This window comes from Mesoplodon densirostris, chromosome 1 (assembly GCF_025265405.1).
Source record: "Mesoplodon densirostris isolate mMesDen1 chromosome 1, mMesDen1 primary haplotype, whole genome shotgun sequence".
Classification (NCBI taxonomy): domain Eukaryota; kingdom Metazoa; phylum Chordata; class Mammalia; order Artiodactyla; family Ziphiidae; genus Mesoplodon; species Mesoplodon densirostris.
The window spans coordinates 47,859,091-47,880,837 of NC_082661.1; the positions used below are offsets into that span (position 1 = coordinate 47,859,091).

Genomic DNA, 21,747 nt, shown 5'->3' on the forward strand with positions numbered 1-21,747 from the left:
GCCTATGTCGAGGAAATTTCACGAATTATTTCAGGAACAATTTAAACTTAACAACAACAAAATAAGCTAACAGAAAAAAAAGAAAGGAGGGATGTTTTATTTTTCATAAGTAAAACAGGTTTGGAAACACTTGAAATGAATGTATTTGCAGGGTCATCCTCGGCACTGTTGATTACTCAGATAACATCTAAGATTTTTTTAGAGAAGGAAGACTGGATAGAAGAGAACCAATTGAAATAAAAGTAAAACCTCAAAGAGGTCACGGTCCATCCAGCACAAGTCCACAGTCCTACGCAACAGTGTGACAGGACGTAATTGCCACGGGATCTCAGAGAGGGAGCCCAGGGCAGGGGCAGGAGGGGAAATGTCACAGAAACTGTGAAGTTTGTGCAGAGCTGTCGATGAGGAAGAGCATTCCTGACAGAGGAAGCAGCACGAACTGATGGCAGCAGCACGCTGGGGCACGTGTGTTTGGGGAATGGTTCCTGGTGACTGGACTTAGGCTGACAGTGTGGGGCGACTGGTGGGAAAGCTGGAAGCTTCAGTTAGCACAGACTGTAAATGGCTTTAATACCAAACCAAGGAGCTTGAACATCCTCCTTTGAGCAGTAAGGAGACGGCAGAGGAAGCAAACAGTAAAGACATGATCTGCTCAGTGTTCAGAAGGCCTCCAGGTGGCAGCCAGGAGCTAGTGAGCTAGCTACTGAGCAGAATGTAAATGTAACAAAAGGCAGGCAGTGGAAGAGTGGACACAGAACTAGGGAGGTGGAAGGAGGGCAGAGAGGCTCAAGGAAAGATGAGGCGCCTCCTTCAAATAAGGAATCGGGGTCAGCCTATCGTGTGCAACTGATGAACTCGGAAGAAACATACAAACTGTTCTGGTTTTAAAAAAAAGCAGGCAAGCAAGCAAAGGTGGTTTCATCACCTTGTTCACACTGTGTAAGGTGTCTGCCTGAGCTGGAAGGTCAAAACTCACGCCGGCCTCCCCACTCCCGGGAAGAGTGGGCATACTTTCCAGACTGTGGATTCTCCCAGGTTCAGACGAAGGAACACCCAATTCTGGCAAAACAGACTTCATTCCAGAGATCTGGGGAGCCGCTGTAGGCAGCAAGGCTGCTGGGTTAATTGCTAAATTTGCCTAAAGAAGAAAAATGAAACTTACTCTATGTTTTCTTAAACACAACAGTCTACTCTTATTACTGTGACACATGACGAAAGACTTGGTATATGTAATATATAGTACGAGAGGAGAAAGAGAAAGGCAGGGAAGTCTCCTGATCTAGTCTTAGAATTAAAACAGAGGGCTATACCCCTGTGCCCACCACAGGACCAAAGAAGAGATGTTACAGACGCAGCACACAGGAAGCAACAACCAGAGGGTGGGGAAGAGATGAGAAAATGCCTGGCAGCAGCTGACAAAAGGAAAACCCAAGAAAGTTTACAGATGCCACAAGGCAGGCAATGAAGGTTCCAGACACGTTATAATTACTTGAATTTTCCAGATCCAAGGGGATGGCTCTTTGGTTTTAAATGGAGCGGGACCTGGTGAGTCCTGTGTGAAATTACGTTCAGTTAAAAATCCATTGGGGAAATAGAAAAGTGTCTCTTGGATTACACATATGCCTGAAAATAAATCTGTGATGGAACAAAGCTGTTGGTTTCTATAATTCTATAATGGAAAAGGCATTAAAATCTCTCCTGGGGCCTCAAAACATTTCACTAACATTACTTCATTTGTGCTTCCTTATCTGATGTGTAAGTGGAAGGCTCTAAGACCACACATGGAAGAAAGGGAGACAAAGATATGAATAAGATTCATAAGAATTATAGTGTATCAGAGCCCCAAAACTGGACCAGCTGGAAACATGACAATGCTGGTTATCTCACACAGCAAACATTACAGAGCACACAGAAATTCACCCAAGCCTAATGCACTAGTTCTAGAAGCAAAAGAAGCTGAGACATGAGTCGCTGGAGATGTGTGAGTCCTAGTGCCTCATTTTCACAGCTCAGAACACTGAGGCCTCAATGAGACATCCGGGGACAGCTGTAAGCCAGGACCAGAACTCACTGTCTAGCCCTGCTCTGCCTTCAGGAGGAGCGCCACAGAGAAGACTGCTGAGGATGGAGGCCTAATAGCAATGATCTCAGAAGACATAACACAGAGAGGGAATCAAGAAAGTGGATATAATTCATATTTAATTCTAATGGAACCCTACTCCAAGGTAGCCCAAAGGGAGAAATGGAGTTCTAGTGGGAAGATCTTAATCCTGCCTTAACTCTATCTTGGAATCGAATTTGCAGGTACTCCAAAAGTAATAATGATAAGTATAGATTCATGGAACCAGTGTGGAGTGAGGAGAGGAGAACTGAGCAGGGGTTAAAAAAAAAAAGTAAACAAAGGGAGGTAGTCCTAGTTGCTATTTCCTCCTTAATTAAGAGAACTCTGAATGACCCCGGGTCTGCATGATGCAATTAAACTATACTACAATGCAAACAAGAGCTGAAAGTCCTTAAAGAGATCAGTTCTAACCTGAGGTGTTTCCGATTTCCGTATGCCTTTTTCTTTGATACCTGGAGTGGATTCAGGATGTTTCTGGTTCTTGAAAGAGGAAACAGAGTGGTCTTTTTTCACTACCTTCTTCTTTTCTGGGATCTTCAAAAGCAAAGAATACCCAAAGTCTGTCAAGTATCTTAGAAATTTTAAGGAAAAGTCATAATGCAAAAAGAGAAAATAGCTTCTGACTTTTAAAAGTCAGTTCACAAATGAGGGTTGAACAAACAAATTTAAAGGCAGCATTTCAGAAACAGAGTTCTAAAGACCAGGCGTCCTCTCAGTGATAAAGAGAAAATAGAGAGTACTTCAAAGTCTACCGGTGAAGGGAGGGAAATGACGCACATGGCCTAACACTCAGATTTATAGCTTTGCACCTGAAAGGCTTGAATATTTTGTCACCATATCAGATGTACTGGTCTTTCAATGAACAACTTAAAAGTCAAACAGGTTTGTAAAACGGTAAGAGAGCCCGGGTTAGTTAATAGTTTAACGTTAGGAAACATAAGATGGAGACAACCTGAACACCGTCATGAGCACGTTATTTGCTGTTCATTTACTAGTGAGCATTTTCCTTAGTCACATTAAGGGGACATTCATTTCCTTTCCCAGAAGCCTTCCTACACACCGCAGTATTGAGAACAAAAGTCTGATACCAAAGGATGCAACTTGGCAGAGCTGAAAAGATCATCATCTTCATCATCCCCGAACAGGCTCCCAACACTTGGTTCTAGCAACTAGAATAGAAAAAACTTAAATTCAATATCCAAAACAAAAACAATTTACAAAGAGAGTCAGGTGAGCTACAGAGACAATATTTAACATAATAACAAAGCTATGACATGGAGAACCATTTGGAACTGACCCTGTTTTTTTTGGTGCCGGAGAAAAGGTCAACGTCTGGGTCATTGTCCTTCTGAAGCTTGCGACTAAAAAGGAGCTCTTCATCCTGAAAGACACCTGTGCTCTTGGGGTGGGCATTAGGATCAGGACTCTAGGAAAAAAAGAGGGAAGTTCATGTATTTTAGACTCCTAGGGCTTTACCTCAAGGAAATAATATGCAGCTACAAAGATGAAACAACAAAGATATTCCTTGTGGCTCTGTTTATAGTGGCTAAAGGTTGGACACAGCCTGAGTGCCCATCAGAAGGGGAATGACCGTGTCACAAAATGGAATACTTTGGAGATACTAAGAACAGTGGAGAATATATTTACAAAAACAGACAACATATACATAATCTGGAAAGATCATCTTTCAACCTTTGTGTAGTATCTGAATCTGAACGGTTTATTTAAAAAACAATCCTTAGGTCCATACGGAGAAACATTTTAGGGGTGACAACTCATAAAGTTAAACAAGTTCTCTCCATCTCATGCCCAAAGGGAAGAATGAGACAACAGCTGACTTAATACCAGAGACTACACAGAGTGGTCAAGCACATACCCCTAACTTCTACTTACCAGCATCTCAGGCCAAAGAGCTGGCACGGGTGTCATCAGCCAACCTTCCCCTATGCCCATCCACCTTCCACCCCACTGCCTTCAGATTCCAAACAAGTTCTTTCTGTTTGCTAGGGTATCTGACATTTGAAAGTTACTATCACATTACTCGGTTTGATACTATAATGCCCCAGACTTGACGTTTTAAAATTCTTCCCTTTCTTTAGTATCACAACCACAGACAGAAACAAACAAAAAAACTCACTTCTGACAAAATGCGTCACATTAAAAATTAACTAATAATTATTATTGATTACACATAAAAATTAGTGTAACATAGCAACTAAGGTTCAAAGTTTTACAACCGTGAAAATCATATACAAAATCAAACACAGTAAGAGACTGGAAGAAAATATAGCAAATTATTCATATTCACTGTGTGTAGCTCTCATTTATAAATGGGGCTATCCTACTGGTATAATAAGAAAATTCATAAAACATTTGTTGTAAATATCAACATGGACTATAACCTCAGTTTGATTTACAAAAAATTATTGGCAATCTATGGCCCATCGCCTGTTTTCTCTTTTTTAAATACTTCTATTGAGATAAAATTCACCTATTTAAAGTGTGTAATTCAATGGTTTATAATATATTCACAAAGTTGTGCAAATACCACCACAATCTAAATTTAGAACATTCTCATCATGCCATAAAGAACCTCCAAACCTACTAGCAGTCACTCTCCATTCCTGTCCACCTCTTTCCCCAGACCCAGGCAACCACTGATCTACTTTCTCTCTCTATGGATTTGCCTATTCAAGACATTTCAAATAAATGAATTCATACATAATGTGTTTGTCACTAGCTTCTTTCATTCAGCATGTTTTCAAGGTTCATCTATGTTGTACCATGTATCAGTAATTCACTCTTTTTATTGCCAAATAATATTCCATTGTATGGCTAAAACACATTGTGTTTATCCATTCATCAGCTGATAGACATCTAAGTTGTTTCCATCTTTTGGCTATTATGAATAATACCTGTTGGGAACATTACATTCAAGTTTTTGTGTGAACTTACGTTTTAATTTCTCTTGGTTATATACTTAGGAGTGGAATTGCTAGGTCATGTGGTAACTCTTATATTTAAGAATCTGAGGAAGCACCAAATTGATTTCTGAAGTGGCAGCACCATTTTACATTTCTAACAGCAATGGATGAGGGCTCCAGTTTCTCAACATCGTCACCGACACTTGGCCATTATCAAAAAAAAGTCAACAAGTGATGGTAAGAATGTGAAGAAGCTGGAACCCTCCATTCTTCAGCAACTCACATCACAGAACTGACACCGTGAAATGAGACTCTTTTATCCTTCTAAAGATTTGAACCTTTACAGCTTTTTGCTCACCTTTCCTACTTCTTTCTTCGGAGCTTGGAAGCTGTTTTGATCTTCTGTTTTATCCTCTTCCTCATCAAATAAGCTAAGAACAGTTTTGGTTCTAGTTTTAGTTCCTCTGTCCAATGGGGATGATGCAGAAAATAAATCAGAATGCTTGGCTGCTTCCTGAGTAGATACATTCAGAGATCCTTCCTGAAAATGGAAATAGTAAGGAAAAAAAATGAGTAACACCTGGAAACAAAAATTCTATTGTGGGGCCTCCCAAGCTCCTCATTAATTCAGTAACTGTCACACCTGCATGTTTCAGGGCATGACAGCTAATCACACCTACTCCCAGGTAACAAAACACTCAGGCCAATTCTTGATTGGCCACTCCAATGGAGAGTCTAGTACAGATAATTCATAATCAAAGATGATTTTTTCCAAACAGTTTAAAGCCTATATTTATAACTCCTTCCAACCAAGATACATATATATCAGTTATAACCCTGAGCCACATAGGTTGCTCATGAGCTATAAATAACTTCGAAGTCACAGGTATGATACAAATGCCAATCACTGGAAACGGATCATATATTTCCTAGTATTTAACTAACACATAACTCCAAGGGAGAGGCCTAACTGACAGAACTGGACACAACTTGTACAAGGCTTATACTGTATTATGCAATTAGAAGAGTCTCTAAAATAATCATAAAATGCAGCATTTATTCATTCAACAAGCACCACCTTTCAGGCGAGATACCATTGACTGTAAGAATCACTGTTCCTATATGAACTGCCAAGAAACAAACAAACTCCCAATTAAACATGCCATCGATTGTGAGGTGCATCCTAATTTCAAAGTGGTTAAACTTTGAAGGAAATATATACTTCTTTAAAGAAAATATGTAATTTTGAAAAGTGCCTACTATGTGCGAGGTAATAAGCTAAGCACCACAGATGCAATGGAAAGCAAAACAAACATGGCCCCAATCCTCAAAAAGCTTATCCTCAAGCAAGGGAGACAGCAGTGCAACAAGCAGCTAGAGTTCAAGGGGAAAATGGGCTACAGCAACACAGAAAAGGTCACATTGAAACAACAGGAAGAGAACGTCACACGGTGATTCAGGTATAGGTAAAATGTTCGCATCACTGTAGCCCCAAGAAGCCTCGACAGGAAAAGTATATGCAACATTCTTCACGTAGGCCCTAGAAGAGAGAGTAAACCTAGATAGCTGAACACACACAAGTACGGGAGTAGGAGAAAAGTTAGAAAAAAAGAAAAAGTAGACAGAGACTGAAAGAACTGCTGATTCCCAGATGCAGCCAGCAGCCTTATCCACAGGCCTCCTGCAGAAGAGGACAGCCCGCCCAGGAGAAGAAAGCTAATGCTTTAGAAGAAAGCCAAATTTCACTTCACTCTGTAATTCACAGCCAACATCAACTAAATGTAAAAGACTGGTAAACTAAAATCTTCTTAAAGCTGTCATTGTAATTTAAGTACAGGTGGGACTAGAAGAGAGCAAGGGGAAACAGACTACGGAGAAGAGAGCCAGTCAGAAAGAACAGACGTGCAGAGAGAAAACCGAAAGGAAAAATGAGATGAGACAGAGAAAGGCAAAATGGACACTGACACAATGACCATAATAATGTAAAACGGGAAAAATGCACATCACTGTGTGTGCACATATGCCTAGAAAAGAGATGGAGAGGCAAGAGCAATGCTGAAGGTCTCCCAGAAAGGCAGGATCACAGATTTCCTTCTTCATACTTTTCAGTGTTTTCAAAATTTTCAACAAATGAGCCGTTTGTTTTCTGTGGTAGAAAAATGTAAGGGTATGTGTGAGCGCGTGTGGGTTTTACAAGAACACATGACAGACAAAAATATCAGATTATACAAGAAAAAAAAAGTCCACCTTTCCTGACTCCTCAGCCACGCTAGTTCTCCCAAATTCTGACGACTCTTTGGCACTCTCAGCCTTCTTAGCCACCAGTTTCACTTCCAACCGTGCCTCCTTCTCTTCTTCATCACTGAACAGCAGAGGTGGTACGTCAGGGACAGTCTCTTTTTTCTATCAGAAGAATAAATGACATCCTCAAAAACAAACAAACAAAACGTGTGCCTGGCGAGCATGGCAATGTATAGAACAAGCCAGAAGCACAGTCCTCTTTAAGACATTAGCTAAACTTTGGGGTCGGGAGAGACAGGACAGGACAGTGAAGGGGGCACAAACAGGGAGAAGCAATACCACCACTACCTCAGACTTGCAGACAGTTTCTGCCACCACAAGGTCTGCACCTATCTCCTTGCATCTGTTAACTCCTTGTGTGCGCCATGGCTTAGATCCTAACCTCTGCCACCCAATCATTAGTCTCTCCTCTCTGCCTCCCTCCCCTTACCTTTCAGCTGTATGACATCATCCAGAGCTGTCTTGCTAAAACACCCACCAGATTACTTCATCTCCCACCCCAAACCTGCGCTGTGTGCATTAAGCAAATGCTAAACATGACAATCAACTGGCCCCTCTTTATGACCCTCATCCATCTGTACCTCATCAACCTTCACTATTCCTTAAACCTATTGTAAACTTCCACACTTCCACGCTTGATCTGCACTGTCTAGAGAAACAAATCCTCCTCATTTTTCAAGCAAGGCCCAGCTCTGATGTCACCCATGAAGGTTTTCCTGTTCTCTTCAGTAAGTATCAGGTGCTTCATTGATAAGAATATTTATGTCTATACCTAGCCCTTACTATACTTTCCTCCTAATTTACATTAATAGCTATTGTACATCTCTTTGTCCACTCATTTGAAAGGATCCTGCAGTATATTTCCACAGCCAGTCACGGTGTTTTATATCAAGCAGGTGCTCAGCCCAAGTTTGTGAGCACTTTGCCCCATCTCTCATCTGTTCCTTACCTGGGAGGCAGGGATTTCAGAGATTAAGAAACTGAGGTCACGTGACTTGCCCAGAGTTACTGGCATCCTTGAGGCAAGTGACTTACCAAAAATCCTTGAGGGGCTTCCCTGGTGGCACAGTGGTTGAGAGTCCACCTGCCGATGCAGGGGACACGGGTTCGTGCCCCGGTCCGGGAAGATCCCACATGCCGCGAAGCGGCTGGGCCCGTGAGCCATGGCCGCTGAGCCTGCGCGTCCGGAGCCTGTGCTCCGCAACGGGAGAGGCCACAGCAGTGAGAGGCCCGCGTACGGCCAAAAAAAAAAAAAAAAAAAAAAAAAAAAAAAAAAGCTTGAGATGGGGCTTCCCTGGTGGCGCAGTGGTTGAGAGTCCACCTGCCGATGAAGGGGACGCGGGTTCGTGCCCCGGTCCGGGGGGATCCCACATGCCGCAGAGCGGCTGGGCTGTGGGCTATGGCTGCTGAGCCTGTGCGTCTGGAGCCTGTGCTCCACAACAGAATAGGCCACAGCAGTGAGAGGCCCGTGTACCGCAAAAAAAAAAAAAAAAAAAGCTTGAGAGAAAAGCAGTAACTCTATCCCACTAACTAGACTAGATGATATGAGGAAGTAAGCTTTGAAGCAATATCTAAATCGAGTTAGGTAGACAAGTTTGGGAAACTAAAGAAGAACATGACTGACTATGATAGAAGAAACTATGAATAAATAAGAAGAATAAGGTAAGCAAATTTTTAGTTATTGTTAGAAAATGGTGCTTAAAGTGCATCATCATTACAACTTGAAATAAAAGACTGGAAACCCACAAAAGAGTTTCAGAAGAAATAAAACAAAACCAAAGTGATCAAAGGAAAAAATTTTTGTGGGATGTGCCGGACTCACTGAAAACTATATGTAATGTCGATGCAAGTGGATCAAGGTAAAAAACGAGACTGATGTACGGTGGACCAAATTCTCCCTTCATATAGCTATGGTCCTTAAACCAAGGAAAATGCCACCCAAACTACTGATTTTAAATCTTCCTAAAGATAAGCTGACTCTTCATCTTCATTCTGAAATTAATTTCTTGATACGTTTACAGTTGAGTTGTATTTAACTTACTTTAAAATATTCTAGGATCTCTAAACAAAGAGTATATTTTATATGTTGCCTAAAGGTGATCAAATTCCACAAATGGTAAAACTCAGGGGTGCAGGTTGTTCTGCTACTTAAGATGCATATCTTTGACCTTTTGTCTTATTTAACAATCATAATTACTACAGTTTCAAAGAAGTTTTACATTTCCAGAACCTTCAAAATTCATTAGATTACTGCTCATTTATCCAGGGTAGAAGTTATTATTTATAATTTACAAAGAAAAGCCACTCAGATCTTCTGACTCTCTTAACCATGAAGCCACTTTAGGGAGATGCAAGTACAGGTAATTCAAAGAAAAGCTTATGAGCACTCAGAAGCAGCGGCAATGCTGCAAGCTTTTACTACAAGCTGTGCACTTAATGGGACTGTGGTGAGGAAAGAGTCCCTAAATCAGTAACTGACATGGGCCTGGTCTGGGAATAGGACAAGTTAACACCTTTACTGGGTCTGAAAATATGAAGAATATTTGCATAAAAAATAGACAACAACTTCCTCTGGAATATTATGGGACAGGATGAGTCACCAAGAGTGCATGGCGAGTTAAGGTGGAAAAGCTGAGGCTACTTTGAATGAAATTACAGGTGGCGTGGTAGGTTCAGCTACAGGCTCAGCTTGACAAAGGGACGACAGGACCGGGTGGGCTTTGAGAAGATAACTTGGGCAGCGGCAAGGAGAGATGAAGAGAAGGAGCATTCACAGGCCAGTTAAGAAATTATCTCAATAGTCAAGGCTAAAGATGACAAGACTGTAGGGACGGGAAGAAACATTCTTAACAAACTGGCAGGAAACAGTGATGACTACCCCATCAGAGGAGAAATATTCACACATGTCCTGGCGTAGTTATTCAGTGGAATACTGTATAGTGATTAAAAAAAAAAAGATGGAGTTTATGGAAATGAAAAACATGCTGCAGGATTAAAAAAAAAGGTGCATAAAATTGTAAAACATGATCCATTTAAATGAAAAAAAGACAAGAATGCCTAGAAACAGGCATGAAAAAAGCATTGACAACACATTATTACCAATGATTACACTAGGGAGGAGTATGGAATGGGGACTTCGTATTCTCTACTCATGTTTTTTCATTTGTTTGTATTTGTTTTTACCTTGACTACCTTTTTTTTCTTTCTTTCTTTTTTTGGGCGTGGGGGGCTGCACCATGCAGTTTGCAGGATCTTAGTTCCCTGACCAGGGATTGAACCCGGGGTCATGGCAATGAAATCGCCAAGTCCTAACCACTGGATGGCCAAGGAACTCCCTCTATGCATGTTTTAACCCTTTTTTAAGAAGGCATCCATGTATTACTGTATAATTTAAAATAAACTTTAAACAAAAAATAGTTAGGAGATATGGAAGAAGAGCCAGGTATGGGTCTCTAGAAAAGAAGAAGTTCTAGGCTCCTTTACTGCCATTTCTCTCCTTCACTGTACCCACTAGGGTACAATGTCCCTCGGGATGTGCAGGCATCGGGGACTGCACATGGTCACCCATGACCACAGTGGGAAGAGGAGAGTCTTCCTCATCAAGCAAGGGTGGAGGAGCTGCCTTTTTAGATTCTGTGGCTGCTCCCACATGGGGGGAATCTCGGGGGGTACATCCCTCCTTCCCTGTCTTACATGTCTTTCTGTCTCTAACACGTGCCAATTAGAGTGGTCTGAAGTTGGGGTTGAAGGCCCTCAATAGCGGGCTGTGACTTTGCTTGATTCTTGGCCTTTGAGGATAACCCAGCTCAGGTAAAGGAGGTCTCCATGGGGTCTAGCCTGAGAAGTTCTAAATTTTCCTTTGGGGCTGTTGGCAATTGCCAGTTGGCAATAAAATGTTGCTTGGCCTCACTTTGTTCTGTGTGCACACACTTACATATACCCACATAGGGAATGTGTTGGGGAGGGATGAATGACAGGCCAAAGACAGGATTCCAGTATCCCTAGGTTCCCAGGACAAATATTATCATAATGCCACCTTCCTCTCACTTCTTAATACTCCTTTTGATATAAAAAACATGAAGACTTGCTAAATCTTTTAGCTTAGGCAATCATGGTTAGTGATGCCATTTAGATGTAATTGCTGGAAGACTATTTAGACTAGATAGGCACTGATGGACTTTTTTTTTTCTCATCACATACTTTAAATTTTTTTTTAAAAAACTTTGTCATAAAAAACACAACATTTACTATCTTAACCATTTCTAAGTATAGAGTTCAGTAGTAGTAAGTATATCCACGTTACTGTACAACCAATCTCCAGAATTTTTTCATCTTGCAAAACTGAAACTCTGTACCCATTAAACAACTCTCCATCCCCCAGCACCCCCCTCAGCCCCTGGTGATCACAGTTCTACTGTTTCTATGAATTTGACTACCCTAGGTACCTCGTGTAAGTAGAATCATACAGTATTTGTCTTTTTGTTGCTGGCTTATTTCACTCAGCATTATGTCCTCAGGCTTCATCCATGTCGTAGCCTGTGTCAGAACTTCCTTCCTTTTTACTGATTCACTATTAATATAAACCAGGACCAAAGCGTTAGTACTGGAAACTTGCTCCTGTAAGGAATAACCTGTACATTAACTGGCCTGGTCTAATGTTAGCAGAATTCCATGCCACCGGGGCTAAGCCCGGCAGTTCCTCCAGAAGGAGTGCAACAGTGCTGTCCCCTGCTCTCCCCTGAGACTCAGATGCCTACAACTGACACTGAAGGGGCTGCATGATGTGGAATCCTTTTCTCCAGGCTTTGCACGTGTGCTTCGTCTGTAAAATACCACTAACCAGAAGATGTCTATCTAAAACCAGGCAAACGAGTTTTTCCATAAGACTCAGTGTCCAAGGTCAGGTTTTAGGACCTGATTGAGGGAAGCATCAGTATTCACGTAACATCACCTCAGGGTTACTTCCTGGGCCTAAGAGGTTAAGAATACCATTGTTGCAGGAGGAGCAGATGTGGGAGGAGAGCCAAACAGAGAGCTTCCACTGTCACCATCATCTTCAAACAGGAGAGATGCTCTCTGGGTCTTCTTTTGGCTATACGAACAAATAAAGAGTCAAATTAAAGGCAAATGTGATTTACAAAATACAATATTCTTTCCAGGCCACACCTACAGGAACCCACCTACCACCAAAACGCCCGAGTCATCCATTAACCTTACACAGTTGCAGCAAGAAAAACCTTTGAAGTAGGTGCAATTTGTGTCTAGTAAGTCATCACCCGCTGTCTGGCATTCTTCTGTAAAAGCCCGGGGCCCTCCTCATCTTGTCCCTTTGTCAGTTACTTTTGGCTCAAGGTAGGTGCACTAGCTGTTGGCTTTGCCAACGCACACAACACACTTAGCATTCACAAACGTAGCATTCTCTCTCACCATTTCCTATGGCAGAGGAAGAACCAGGGAGCACCAATGCCTATTTCCAGAGTGGTCAGGAAGGCGGCTGTCAAGAGATCGCAGGGCCAGAACCTGGTTCAGGCTGTGACCTGTGGCCTGGTGCCACCTCAGCCACTTAACCATGTCTTTCCAAGTGCCTCTGTGGGCTTCTGTGCCTTCCCTTCAAACCCTAAACCCATCCCATTCTATCCCCTCCACACAAAGTCTCTAAGCAGCTGGGACGGCTCATCTTCACTGTTCACCACAGCAATATTCACCCATCTCTACCCCATGTTGGGCAACCACAGCTGAAATCCAGCCACAGCTCTCCTCACCACCTTCCTCTCACCTGTCTTCACCTACCTCCTCACCTAGGCTTCCACAGCAGCCCCTAGGGACAGTCAATAAATGTCTGCCAGAATAAATATTGATCAGGACCTTTTAAGGAACAGAATCATAAAAGTAAAAAAACACAGGGAGGCCTAGCACTGGACGTGGGCAGTCCCAAATAGAAAGTGTTCTAATTACAGAAGGGTCATGTTCTAGTTTCTATACTATGTGGTAAGGAACCACCCAACTAGCAGCATACTAGAGAATTATCAAAGTAATGAAAACTCCAAATTCAATGTTAGCTAGAGAAAAATAATACTAGTCATTTCAGTATCCATCTACTTACACTAAAAATAATCAGCATATATACCCATAAGTATATGTATCATAATCTTTTCTCTAAGTTTAATTATTAACAAAGCATAATATAAGGTTATTCATTTGTTTAACATTGGATGTCTGCCTACATCTTAAAATTGCCTAAGGATCACTGACTAGGGAACACAACTAACCAAATAGTTGAGCATACTTACACTGGACACTTACACTAAAGGACAGTAAAAAATTAGGTCTACACCCTGAAGAAATTATAAAAACAAAGAGCCATACACAGTCAGGTAAAATCTAATATGCCTTTAAGGATATACACTGATAAAAATGTACACAAATTATAACCAAAATATATGACTACTAAGTGATGATCACAAAATATTACAAAAATAACTACAACAGATGCCTAAAAAGCAAAAACCTTATTAAGCTGCTATAGCAGAAGAAAAATCTTATGCATGATTTTCTGAACAATTTCTAAAAATCAAAACCCAAACCAAGCTACCCACAGAAAATAATCTGATGCCAGATTCTGAAGTTCTAAGCTAGAGAAAAGCTAGTTAGCTTTCTGGACATAGTTACAATAGATAACGACAGTGAGTCCTTAACCTTGGATCTCATTCCACACCCTCGGCACCTGCTGGTTAAATGTGGACATCCCGTGGAGATCTGTCCTCAGAAGAAAAATATGCAGCTCAGTGAACTGAAGTATTTCTCATTATAAATAATGGGGTAATAAGTATTTTGATTTATTAAAAGGGACAGATGTCAAAACACATTAAGATGACTATAGAGTTTATGGCCTACACCAGGACACTTTTGAGAGTGAAAGGGAAAATTATTAATCACCAGGCTGAAATGACAGGCACAAAGCAGGCCTCTCCAGACAAGCAAGGATGTTTGAGTGCCCTGCTTACAAGGCAGTATTTCACAACTTTGTTAGGGTCACAAAGCTTCTATTTCTTTTTTCAGAATGGGTTTGAGTTACAATTTACATACCATAAGATTTACCCTTTAGTAGAGTACAATTCAGTGACTGTTAGTATATTCACAGAGTTGTGCAACTATCACCATAATCTAAGTTGACAATATTTCCATCAACCTAAAGTGAAAGCCCATACCTGTTCACAGTCACTACCAATTCTCCTTTCCCCTCAGCCCCAGACAAACACTCATCTACTTTCTGTCTCTATGGATTTATCTCTTCCGGACATTACACACAAATAGAATCATACATGTGGTCTTCTGTGACTGGCTTCTCTCAATTATCACAATATTTTCAGGGTTCATCTATATTGAAGCATGTATCAGTACTTTATTCCTTCTAATTGCTGAATAAGAGTCCACTGTGTGGATATAACACATTTTGTTTATCCGTTCTACAGTGGATGAACTTTTGAGTTGTTTCCGCTTTTTGGCTATTATGAATAACGCTATGATAAACATTCACATGCAAGTTTTTGGGCGGACATTTCTCTTACGCATAGTCCTAAAAACTGAAATTGAGTCATGTGGCAACTCCATGTTTAACTTTTCATGGAACTGCTAGGCTGTGTTCCCAAGTGGCTGCACCATTTTATGTTCCCACCAGCAATGTGTGAGGGCTCCAATTCCTCCACATCCTCTCCTGCACTTGTTGTTGTCTGTAAAAGATTTTTTTGAGAATCTGATGAAAGCTAGCATTGCTGAAAGCTGGATATTGTGTGTAATTGGTACTAGGACCTACACATGAAACATGTTTCCTGATCTCTAGACCTGTGACCATATGTGTGTGGTGGGGGCAAAGGGAGGGGCTGCACACGTAAATAGGTAACTACTATACAGTGTAGGAAATGCTCAAGTGAAACAGAGCTGGGGGCAGGGGGTTGAAGATGGAGCCATTTTTGCTTTAGACTCTAACCCTATTTCTTATCTTTCTCAGCTGTTTGGGTTAAGGAAGGCTTCTCAAAAGACAGGGCTTAAACTGAGTCTTAAAAGAAGCTGGCCAGGGGCTTCCCTGGTGGTGCGGTGTTAGGAATCCACCTGCCAATGCAGGGGACACAGGTTTGAGCCCTGGTCCGGGAAGATCCCACATGCTGTGGAGCAACTAAGCCCCATGTGCCACAACTACTGAGCCTGTGCTCTAGAGCACGCGAGCCACAACTACTGAGCCCGTGCGCCACAACTACTGAAGCCCACACACCTAGAGCCCGTGCTCCGCCACAAGAGAAGCCACTGCAATGAGAAGCCCATGCACTGCAACAAAGAGTAGCCCCCGCTCGCTGCAGCTTGAGAAAGCCCGGGCGCAGCAATGAAGACTCAACGTAGCCAAAAATAATAATAATAATAAATAAATAAATAAATAAAATGCACAACATTAAAAAAAAAAAGAAGCTGGCCAGGGAAGAAAGGAAGGAGAGAGTCCCAGGAGAGAGAGAGAGCAACAAAAATAAAGGAATGAAATGTTATTTCCCCTACACTCATGACAGTAAATTACATTTCCGTGCTTACAATGTACCAGCTATTGTGCTAAGCATTTCATATTGGGATTTCATTTAATCCTCTCAGTGATCCTATGAGAGAAGCACTATTATCATTTTTGTTTAACAGATGAGAAAACTCAGGCTCAGAGAGGTTAGGTAACTTGTCCAAGGCTATTCAGAGAGCAACTGGCAGGGCCAGAATTTAGTATCAGGTATTGCGATTCCAGAGCTTACATTCTTAACCAGAGGCCCAAGATATACCCAGGGGTGAAGTCATGGAGCCCAAAGTAGAAATGGCGACATCTGAAGAGATCATAGTATTCAGAGACAGAAATATGAGACATTTTTTAATCTATCATTTCAGTATTAAAGCTTAACCACACCAATGCATAGGGTTTACATGTCCAATCAATTGCCTCTTTATGTTACTACCATTCAGTTAAATTTCAACGTAATCATTTAAGGATCTCAAGAGAAAAATACATATATTTTCAAGGGAGTTATTCTGAATACACAGCTAATCTGCAGCATATTACAATACCAACCACAGCCCACCCTCACTCTACATCAGGGGTCCCCACCCCCGGGCCGCAGATTGGTACCAGTCCTGGGCCTGTTAAGAATCAGGCTTCACAGCAGGAGGTGAGTGGCAGGCGAGCGAGCGAAGTTACATCTGCGGCTCCCCATCACTCGCATTACAGCCTGAACCACCCCCCACCACCCCTGGTCCGTGGAAAAATTGTCTTCCACAAAACCGGTCCCTGGTGCCAAAAAGGTTGGGGACCACTGCTCTACATAACCTGCCACCCTTTAGTCCAAGCATTAACATGCAGGAGCACCTAAGACCAGCTAGGGGTTACCAGCAACTGGTGTGATACAGCACAGCTCTGCAGAGAACCATCTTACTAAACAGGATGTTTCTCAATGCTGAGTAGATTTCTATCCAAATGACAAACTTAAGTAACTTGGACAAAACTTTACATTCTTTAGGGTATCCCAGGGAAAAAACAAAAGAGACAACAAACTGTACTTAAACCCCTAACAAACTAAGAAAAATAGTATTTTAAGGTTAAAAAAAAAAAGATAAGTAGAAGAAATTAGGTAAGGATCCATGAAGAAAAACATTTCCCAGTACCAGGGGAGAATAACTTGCAAGTGAAAATCAAAGACATTCTCGTTTATATGATTACCAGGTGATGAATGATCGGCATGTCACCTCCAGCAGCTGACATCTTGCACATCAAATACCTTCACCTATTACCATAGACACTGATGAAATGATTTCTTACAATGATTGCCTCACCTGTCCTTAGCAATAGCAAACAGATCATCCTCATTGTCCTCCTCAAAGAGGCTGGTCTTTTTCACGGCCTTAATCTCCCGGTCTTGGGTGGTCCCAGAGTCCCTAAGTTCTCCTTTAGACTTGTCAGGTGCCGAGTTGGTCTGTGAGTCAGTAATATTCCACTGGTCCTTAAAAGATAAAATATATGTTAAAATCCTCTGGCCATTTAGATTAAGAAACCTGAGGAATTGGGCTTCCCTGGTGGTGCAGTGGTTGAGAGTCTGCCTGCCGATGCAGGGGACACGGGTTCGTGCCCTGGTCCAGGAGGATCCCACATGCCGTGGAGTGGCTGGGCCTGTGAGCCATGGCTGCTGAGCCTGCGCGTCTGGAGCCTGTGCTCCGCAACGGGAGAGGCCACAACAGTGAGAGGCCCACGTACCACAAAAAAAAAAAAAAAAAAAAAAAAAGAAAAGAAACCTGAGGAGTAAAATAAAATTCACATTTGTTAAACTAACTTGTATTTAAACTAAGTGTATCACTTTCGAGGAAAGCTTATGTCCAAGGCTTTTCATTGAACTCAAATCTAGACAGCTGGGTTCTTTGACCTCCCAGACCTTATGGTGTTTCCCTCCATCACTACCTGCCACAGTGTTTCTCTCTCTATGGTCCTGTTCTGTGTTAGGACAAGGGAACTTCTCTACTTTACAGATCAAAATTAGTTATACAGGGGAATGAGAAGATACAGGAATGTTTAAAAGAAAAGAAAGTCGAGAACTCTCAACTTTGGAGGAAAATGATATTTGAATTTAAAAATCCCAAAGCAAGCTGGGGAAAAAATGTATAAAAAGCTCATGCAATGTAAACAAGACACAATGAAAGCTGCTAGCGACCCTTTTACCACAAAATTCTGAATCTGGACTTTAGAAAGCAGTTAAGGAAACCCCACCTGGCTATGCTCACCCCTTCAAACCAAGGATCTCCTGAGCACTTGCTAAGTGGTCCTGGAGTCTAGAGCTTTGCAAATCAAAGTGGGTTCCACAAGCAGCAGCTTCTGTTATACAGAATTTCTACCCCACTTTCTGAATCAGAACCTGCATTTGTCACAGTATGTCCAGGTGATTTCTTCACACGTTATAGTTTGAGAAGTGCTCCCCTAGAGTAGGGGTGCTCAACAGCGACCACATGCTAGAATCCCCAAAAGAGCCTTAGAAACCTCCAGTAACAGGCCATACCCCAAATCAATTAATTCAGAACCTCCAGTGGTGGAAGCCAGTATCAGTACTCTCTAAAGTTCTCCAAGTGATCCCACTGGGCAGTCAAAGCTGAGTCACTGTTCTAGAACCCTGGTTATCTTTACTCTGCAAGTACTTTTGCTACCTGCTGTAGCTAATATTTTTATTTTCCCTGAACCACAGTAATACTACAGAAGAAAAAATTCAACTGATGGTTGGCCATTACTATAGGGAGAACAACCCACTAAGAATGCTAGAAAAAAAAAAAAAGGAAAATCCATTATAAATTCACAGATTTGAGTAGAAAAAGCAAATTATGTTGTGTCATTTTAAGTTGCTTTCAATTTAAAAAAATGAACACATCTATCATTTATCTGCCTACATCATACCCTCATAACTTACCTACAATGTTAGAGTATTATAAAATAGGAAGATTTTTAATGCTCACAGTTTTTAGTATCATTATATTTAGTCTTTTTCTGTACAGCTAAATCTGAACAGCTGCTAAACTATACTCTCAATTGGCTCTGCTAATATATATCCGAATAGCAAATGGAAACATTGTTAAGACTCTTACAAAAAAGGAATTAAAGGAGCATAGACCACTCCTACCTTGTCTAGCTACTGTTCTTGATTAACGAAGCACAGCAATCATTTAACAAAGTAAAGTGCTGGGAAAACTGGACAGCTACATGTAAGAGAATGAAATTAGAACACTCCCTAACACCATACACAAAAATAAACTCAAAATGGATTAAAGACCTAAATGTAAGGCCAGATACTATAAAACTCTTAGAGGAAAACATAGGCAGAACACTCTATGACATAAATCACAGCAAGATTCTTTTTGACCCACCTCCTAGAGAAATGGAAATAAAAACAAAAATAAACAAATGGGACCCAATGAAACTTAAAAGCTTTTGCACAGCAAAGGAAACCATAAACAAGACGAAAAGACAACCCTCAGAATGGGAGAAAATATTTGCAAATGAAGCAACTGACAAAGGATTAATCTCCAAAATATACAAGCAGCTCATGAAGCTCAATAGCAAAAAAACAAACAACCCAATCCAAAACTGGGCAGAAGACCTAAATAGACATTTCTCCAGTGGAGATATACAGATTGCCAACAAACACATGAAAGGATGCTTAACATCACTAATCATTAGAGAAATGCAAATCAAAACTAAAATGAGATATCATCTCACACCAGTCAGAGTGGCCATCATCAAAATATCTACAAACAATAAATGCTGGAGAGGGTGTGGAGAAAAGGGAACACTCTTGCACTGTTGGTGGGAATGTATATTGATACAGCCACTATGGAGAACAGTATGGAGGTTCCTTAAAAAACTAAAAATAGAATTACCATACGAACCAGCAATCTCACTACTGGGCATATACCCTGAGAAAACCATAATTCAAAAAGATACATGTACCACAGTGTTCATTGCAGCTCTATTTACAACAGCCAGGACATGCAAGCAACCTAAGTGTCCATCAACAGATGAATGGATAAAGAAGATGTGGCAAATATATACAATGGAATATTACTCAACCATAAAAAGGAATGAAATTGAGTTATTTGCTGTGAGGTGGATGGACCTACAGACTGTCATACAGAATGAAGTAAGTCAGAAAGAGAAAAACAAATACCATATGCTAACACATATATATGGAATCTAAAAAAATAATATTGGTTCTGACGAACCTAAGGGCAGGACAGGAATAAAGGTGCAGATGTAGAGAATGGACTTGAGGACATGGGGAGGGGGAAGGGTAAGCTGGGATGAAGTGAGAGAGTGCCATGGACATATATACACCACCAAATGTAAAATAGATAGCTAGTGGGAAGCAGCCACATGGCACAGGGAGATCAGCTTGGTGCTTTGTGTCCACCTAGACGGGTAGGAGGGTGGGAGGGAGATGCAAGAGGGAGGGGATATGGGGATATATGTATACATACAGCTGATTCACTTTGTTGTACAGGAGAAACTAACACACCATCGTAAAGCAATTGTACTCCAATAATGGTGTTTAAAAAAAAATAAGGCCTAACTCATTTGAATTAGCATATATTATAATTTGAGGGTGATACTTATTTTATTCCTAAGCATTTTGAAAAGATTAATCTTTAATATACTACAATAAATATCTTTCTTCAAAAATAGACAGTCTTGTGAACATAGTCTTTGGTGACCGAACTTCACTAGATCTAAATAGGCAGAAAAAGAAAAGGTTTAGGACAGCTGTAACTCTTAAATCCATCAAACCACCTCCTACTCTTCTCTAGAAAATAACTTTCAACCCACCTCCTCATCACTGCTGAACAATAAAGCAGATGCTTTCTTTTTGGAAAGCTCAGAGGGTTTTGTTTTCTCTTGGCTCTGAGTTAGTAGAGATGATGACTGCTTCTTAGCAGCTGTAGCCCCAAAAAGATTATCCTAGAAAAACAAATGGCAGAAGAGTATGACAACCTTGAACACATAAAACAAAAAACTGAAGACATTCTCTCATGTCAAATTAGTAGAGAATACGTCTCCAGTCAAGTGAAGAAGATATATAACACCTTTTGGGGGAAAAAAAAAATCACACAATACTAGTAAATGCCACTTCTCACTTATGTATAAATCCTACAACAACAGGCTACAACCTTCTCTAACTATATTCATCCATAGAAGGGAAAAAGATACCATAAAATTCAAAGGCGGAACACCTGGGAGGAAGCAGGAAAGGGAATAATGTGAGGACAGTCATAGAAATAAGAGGGAACCTGGCCCCGCCCAGTCCTCCTGTGGGCGGGCCCGCTATGCTCATTAGGGAAGGTCCGGAGCCTGCAATTGGCCTGAGAGCAGTACAGCCCCCTGCGGCAGCCAGGACCTTTCTCTCTATGAATTAGAAACCAGACCAATGCATAAAGAGAAAGATACAGGGAGCTTTCTCTACTCTTTCACATTTACGGAAGACACACACCTGGGACAGAGGGAAAGAATAACTTGAGTTTCTGATTAATATCAAAGGGACAATACAAACTTAGGAAATAATTTACTAAATAAAATCACTGGCCTAGTAAGAGCTGATCCTTATAGGTTCAACGGCATTCCCAAAGTACCTATTAAGGTACTTTTATTTAGGTAAAGGGAACAAAACCATAGAACTTGGCCCGAGCCCAAGTTAGACAGAAAAACACTCTTAACAACATACTACAGCAGGTGAACAGTCCTGAAGTGTAAAGACTGGATAAAGGGAGTCTTTAAGGAAAGTGTGGGAAGGTAGGAAAGGCCGTGAGACTAATGAACTGGCACTCACTGGGGATATGAATGACAGAGCTAACATT

General features: G+C 41.2%; 1 protein-coding gene across 13 annotated transcripts in view; it reads right to left on the minus strand.

Annotated features, from left to right (window-relative positions):
* The window catches only part of LOC132492975 (WASH complex subunit 2A-like), a 57,087-nt gene that overhangs the window by 4,415 nt on the left and 30,925 nt on the right, over positions 1 to 21,747 (minus strand). For 4 of the 13 annotated variants that reach the window (XM_060102980.1, XM_060102972.1, XM_060102955.1 and 1 more), the window contains exons 19-27: positions 20,723 to 20,854; positions 17,200 to 17,366; positions 12,337 to 12,439; positions 7,294 to 7,449; positions 5,405 to 5,587; positions 3,420 to 3,548; positions 3,211 to 3,291; positions 2,534 to 2,656; positions 926 to 1,138 (exon numbers count right to left, since the gene is read on the minus strand). In XM_060102980.1, coding sequence (XP_059958963.1) covers positions 926 to 1,138; positions 2,534 to 2,656; positions 3,211 to 3,291; positions 3,420 to 3,548; positions 5,405 to 5,587; positions 7,294 to 7,449; positions 12,337 to 12,439; positions 17,200 to 17,366; positions 20,723 to 20,854 — 1,287 coding nt within the window. Of the gene's footprint in view, positions 1 to 925; positions 1,139 to 1,489; positions 1,553 to 2,533; positions 2,657 to 3,210; positions 3,292 to 3,419; positions 3,549 to 5,404; positions 5,588 to 7,293; positions 7,450 to 12,336; positions 12,440 to 17,199; positions 17,367 to 20,722; positions 20,855 to 21,747 lie in introns of all 13 variants that reach the window. The other 9 variants (XM_060102999.1, XM_060103007.1, XM_060103043.1 and 6 more) reach the window with 7 other exon arrangements.